A 6,000-nucleotide genomic window follows, 5' to 3' on the forward strand; every position below is an offset into this window, starting at 1 on the left:
CATATCAGTATTATGCCTTTGGCAAAAGAAACTAACAGATATCAAATACCATATTTCCTCCTTTTCAGTATTAAGATATGCTTAAACTATATTTAAAATAAACACTGGCAACAACAAAAAAAACCAAAACAACAGGCAATAAATAAATGAAAAGAAACAGAAGCAGCTGAGCCTCTTAGATAAGTCTTTGTTTGACTTCAGGAAAAGCTTCCTTTCAACTCAGAACAAATAACATGCACCAAAAAAAAAACCAAAACCAAACCCTAAACAACACAAACACAGACTTTCACAAGACAAGGCTTAATTTTATAAGGCAATTAACAAAGCACAATTAAAAACTACAATCATTGTTACAATAAATACAACTTTAAGACACTGAAGCCATGAGAATCCCTCCATGTACGGATGGCTCAGTGGAACAGGCACCCCAAGAGCATGTATGAAAAATTACAACATTTTTCACAGGCAGCTTTGTAAAGTGTGACTGGCCTGAAAGCCCTCACTGCCCTGCAATGGAAAGCTGTGCAGGAAGTGATCAGAGAGATTTCCTCATACTGGGGAGCACTTTTTGTATTCTTGACCATACGGTTGAGCCAAGTAGCTGCATTTCTAATTACTTCATTGCAATTTTAATTCTTCCTGCAAGGGTAAAAAAACAAGTAAAAGCTTTGTTTAACCAACGGATATTTGGAAACAGGAAAGGCGAGCCCCACTGTGGTAAAATGTTGTTTTGTTTTTAACTTTTTGTAAACATCTTCAAAGTCAGAGGAGGTGAAGCATACATGCTGCTTTTATCACCAGATATGATGCAAGATGCTCCTTGAGAACCAGTGCTGGCCTCACCCATTATTTCCCTATTTTTTTTAAAAAACAGCTACAACATAGAAAGCTCTGTTGCCAGTGTTCCACTGTCCAGGTTTTGAGAAAGAAGTCTCAGCTCTTACATCCCAGCAGATATGTCCACTAATAGTTTTCTTTTCCACACTTGAGCATCATAGGAAAAATGTGAAGCAATGCTTCATGAAATGTTAGTTATGGTATCTTAAATTTCATAAACTATACTGTGTTTCTAATAGGATATTCTAAAGAAACTACTTCACTAAAAGTAAGAAGTGAAAAAACACACTTTTAATGAACAAAGAGTATGAAGTAAAAGTAAACTGGTGTGGAAAAGAAAAGTTCAGGTAAGTGTCCAGTAGGATAGTCAAAAGATAGCAGTGACTTTAAAAAGCACATCATGAATTGGGGTCACATCCTCACATGCTAAGAACTTCAAGTGTCATTTCCTTAGTTGGCAGCTGACAAAGGCAGTGAAGAAACTGGAAACACAGATAAATTCACCATGATCACCCTCAAATTAATGTGCAGCTAAACATTTCAGGAGGAAATGAAGAATTAAGGCTCAGCCCTGAGGCTGTTATGCAAGAAAAACACAGACAGTGCTCCAGCAGCAGCATTTTCAACTTGGCAGATTTGCCCTGCTGAGGTTTTCACACAGAGCTGCTTTGACAGGGCAATCCCTGACTTACACTGAGGCATCTCAGTGCTCCAGAGTGCTGGATGGCAGCCAGCAGTTCAATGGCCTCACAGCCCAACAGCTCCTGAAATGGCAGATCCTTGATGTCTTGAGCTACTCCAGAGACATTAAAGACCATTTTCCCCCACAGAACAGCTCTGTCAGCACTGTCACTGACCCACTGACTCAGTCTCCAGCATTTGAGTCAGCTCACATTAATGTCTTGGCCAAAGTCACATTTTTATTCCTTCAGTTCAGGGATAGTGAATAGGCAGCAACAGAATAACATTCACTTGTTTCTGCTGTTCTTTGAACATTTTATCTTTTCTGCTGCTGGTGTTACTTCTTCACTTTGAAACACTTCCCTTTTGCAGCTTCTTGCTACCAAACCTCCTTGCATCACACATAGGTTCTCACCAACAGCAGTGGGGGACTTCACTCCATCCCCATTTGAGGGTGTTCCTGTAACAGCACTGCTGGAAAGGACTCTGATACAAGACAGACTTTTACAATGACTGCACTATTTAGACACTAACAGCAATGTGTTGAAACCACAAATCAGAGCATGACTTCAGCTATCTGGTGTTTCCTTGACCTCATTCTCCTCTTCCCATCACTGAAGAAGTTAATTTCACTTTGAATGTCATGCAAGAACTGGTTTCTTTAACAAATAATTAGGCAGGGAAAGTATGAAGCCTCAGAAAAATTAGATTGGGAAGGACAATTAGGTTGTAGTAATAGGACAAAAGGGAATGGCTTTAAACCAACAGAGGGCAGGTTTAGATTAGATATTAGGAAGAAATTCTTTATTGTGAGGGTGGTGAGGCACTGGAACAGGTTGCCCAGAGAAGCTGTGGATGCTGCACCTCTGGAAGTGTCCAAAGTCAGGCTGGATGGAGCTCTGAGCAAGCTGGTTCAGTGGAAGGTGTTCCTGCCCCTTGGCAGGGGCATCAGAACTGGGAGATCTTTAAGGTCCCTTCCAACCCAAACAATTGTAGGATGATCCCTGCGCATTCTTGTGCAACATTTTGCTCAAACTAGTGATAAGGGTGACATTAGGTCTGGTTGCATTGGGTTTCATCCAGTCAAGTTTCAGAAGTCCCTTGGGAAGGAGATTCTTCCTCCCTTATGCCCCAGCCCTCAGCACAACTTCTTCTGGTCTCACTCTTGTTTGCCAGCAGGTCTCCAGCACAAAGGTACCCAAATGTGGGACAATATTCCAGATGTGAACTCAAGGGTTTTGAATAATAACAATAACAGCAATAATCCCTTCCCCTTGCCTGTGAGCCACAGTCCTGATGATGCAGGCCACTACACAGTTACTTGTCAGACAATCACACAACAGACTGGGTTGGGAGGGACCATAAATTATCATCTCATTTGAATCCTCCTGCCATGGGCAGGGGCATCTTCCACTAGACTGAGCCACCCAAAGCCCCACCCAGTTTGACCTTGAACACTTCCAGGGATGGTGCATGCACAGCTTCCCTGAGCAACCTGTGCCAGGGCCTCACCACCCTCACAGTAAAATTCTCTTTAATATCTAATCTAACCCTGCTCTCTGTCAGTTGAAGCCATTCCTCCCATTCTGTCACTCCATGTCCTTGTCAGAAGTCCCTCTCCAGCTCTCTTGGAGACCCTTCAGGTACTGAAAATCCACAAAAAGGTGACCCCAGAGCCTTTTCTTCTCCAGGCCAAACAGCCTCAACTCTCTCAGCCTTTCCTCATATGAGAAGTGCTCCTCTAATAATCCTTGTGGCCCTCTGGACCCAACCCCAAGAGCTCCATGTCTTTCCTGTGCTAAGGACCCCAGAGCTGGATTAGCACTCCAGGTACAGCAGAGGGGTTGAATCTCCTCCCTCACCTGCTGCCCACTGTGGTTTGGATGCAGCCCAGGACCTGTTTGGCTTTCTGGGCTGCAAGTGCCCATGGCCAGGGCATGTCCAGCACCCACCAGCACTCCAAGTGCTCCCTGGCAGGGCTCCCTGCATCACCCAGTCTGTACCAACAGCAGGGACTGCCCTGACTTAGGGACAGCACCTTGCACTTGGCTTTGCTGATTCCCAGGGTTCCCATGGATTCACTTCTAGGGCTTTTCCAGGTACTTTTCACTGCAGCAAGCACACACTGCTGACTGAGGCTCAATCTGATCACACCGCATTTCTTTCAGGCACCTTGACAGCCAGGGAGGCATTACAGAAGCAGAAAAAATTGTTTTGGTAAAAAATTGTCTGCATCAACAAGACCAGCTCTGTACCCCTGACTGTGGTGGGCAGATACAGAATCCACTGATGGAACCTGTCAAAGATCTGAGATATGCCACAGACAGCTTGCACACACTTGCCAAAACCCAGCTTTGTAGCTGTAGATAACTTAGGGAAAAGAAGCATCACTTCTGTTCATTTCATTCTTACAAAATACACACTTCCAGTGCTAAGAAAGAAATCTCTAGCTGAAAATAGCAGTCTTTGATCTTTTCAAACTGAAATCTCAGAGTGACAATTTTCTTGGCAATAAGGATAAGCAATGGATGACAGCCCAGAAATTTCTCCTCTCCCAGGAGCTTCAGTGGAGAGGCTTTTTTTTTGCCTGGACTCCCCATTGACAACAGGTCAGTCATACAAAACTTTTCTTATTTTGGGGATGGGTTATATAATTGTCCCACTGACTTCCTTTGCTTTATCACTCCATGTTTAAATACAGCTAAGAATGCACCAACACACTGTGAAGACCATGACTGGAAGCACTATCAGAATTTTTACCCACTGTTTAATCTGTAAATATCATCAGAGACCCACTACTTTCATTTGGAATGTTATCTTCTCTCAGTAAAGCCTTTTCTTTCTACAATCACTAAAATTAGTCATAAAAAATATATTCCACTCTCCTCATGTAGACAGTGCTGCAGAAGGAAAAGGAAGTGGAGTAAATCTGTAAGCTTTCTCCAAGACAGTGACTGAAAACCCCGTGATGCAACAGTGTGCAGGGACTTTACTGAAGTTCATAGTGACAAAAGAAAGGACTACTTTGTTTTCTGATACCTTTTTGTATCCTGAGCAAAGAAAGAATTCAGAACCTGCAGCATGATCAAAATACCAGAACGGCTTCTGCTTTCTGCAGCAAATTTCTTATTTGTTGTTCCACAGGTTGGTATTTTTTCAGAAAGCAGTGAGAACTAAGCAAATTGGAATGAATAAGAAATTCTCTTTCCTTTGGGTTCACTTCTCATGCTTCTGATAAAACACCATGTACACACAGATTTCAAAAGTCTGGTGCTGACATTTAGGAACTATTTTGCCATTCTCAAGTACACATGAATGAGATCCTGGCATGTGAACCTCTGCTTGGCTGTTATCACTTAAGAAGCTGACATCAGCAAAAGCCGTCTCCTGAGCGAGTGAACAAGCAACAAGCCCAACAAAGACTTCTTTATCTAATGCTATTAGAGCACAATCAAATTCAAGTTCAAGCAGATCAGCTGAGATCCCTGGGAGCTGTCTGGCCTTTTTTTCCACGTGCTGGCACCGCTGCTCTTCCCACAGCGGGGCAGCTCCTAGGTACGGAACAAACCCAGCAGCACACTCAAACCGAGCAGAACCAGGAGGAGAGGGCTGTCATTGTGAGGCCAAATGCAAAAATTATAAACAAATTATAAACCACATATTCAAAGCAGTAACCGACACACCGGCTCCTGCTGTTTCCAAGTGGTTCAGGTTACGCCAAACTCAGAGCATTTGAGCACACAGGGATTTTAGATCTGGTGTTTTCCTGAGGATAAGAGTTACCAGCCTTTATTCTTTTGCTTTTCTCTGCAGCGGATATAGATCGTGCATTAACACCCAGTAAAGAACGCAGCGTTAAGCGTTTTGCTGCCCTGCTTATACAAACCTACAGTGAGTTCTCCATCTAAACTCAGACCTTTGGAAAAGTGCAGCCGCCTCACACCGCTACCAAATTCTCCCTGTTTTGCTGACGTTCGCCTGTCGAAACAACTTTCTGTGGAGACATTTCAGCTCCACGCTGACAAACCCAGCCCCAGGCACCGGCACCGCCCGCCCGAACCCCGCTCACCTGCAGCAGCGCCCGCACCCGCTCTGTGGGCGCCCCGACCAGCAGACAGATCTCCAGCAGGCCCGAGGGCAGCACGTCCTCCATGGCACAGCCGGGACAGGGCGGCTCCTTCCCTGCGGGCAGCAGCTCTTCCCTCGGGACAGCGGCGCCTTCCCGCCCTCAGCGCCGCCCGGGCCCGCCCCGCGGGGTAGGGAGGAGCGCCCGCTCCGCGCACAGGAACCCTCCCCTCCGGTCGCTACTCTGCGCACGTTGATTGGCGGTTCCTCTGTCACTCTAAGGAGCTGTGACCAATCAGAACGGCGGGGCGTGTGGTGGGCCGGGCGGGGGCGGGGCTTTGGGGAGGCGCTGAGGGGGCGGAGGGCCGGGAGTTGAGGTGCTCCGGTCTGAGGCGCTGAGGGCTCAGGATTGAGGGA

At 45.5% G+C, this 6,000-nt stretch overlaps 1 protein-coding gene across 1 annotated transcript in view; it reads right to left on the reverse strand.

The window, feature by feature from the left end:
• DENND3 (DENN domain containing 3) overlaps window positions 1-5,738 on the reverse strand; it is a 30,919-nt gene extending 25,181 nt beyond the window's left edge. Inside the window, exon 1 of the mRNA XM_054269550.1 lies at window positions 5,588-5,738. Coding sequence (XP_054125525.1) covers window positions 5,588-5,671 — 84 coding nt within the window. The 5' untranslated portion in view covers window positions 5,672-5,738. The remainder of the gene's footprint in view (window positions 1-5,587) is intronic.
• Between the last annotated feature and the right edge of the window lie 262 nt (window positions 5,739-6,000).

Source organism: Melozone crissalis, unplaced genomic scaffold (genome assembly GCF_028551555.1).
Source record: "Melozone crissalis strain CALT ecotype California unplaced genomic scaffold, PUWL_Pcris_2 ptg000002l_1, whole genome shotgun sequence".
Taxonomy (NCBI): domain Eukaryota; kingdom Metazoa; phylum Chordata; class Aves; order Passeriformes; family Passerellidae; genus Melozone; species Melozone crissalis.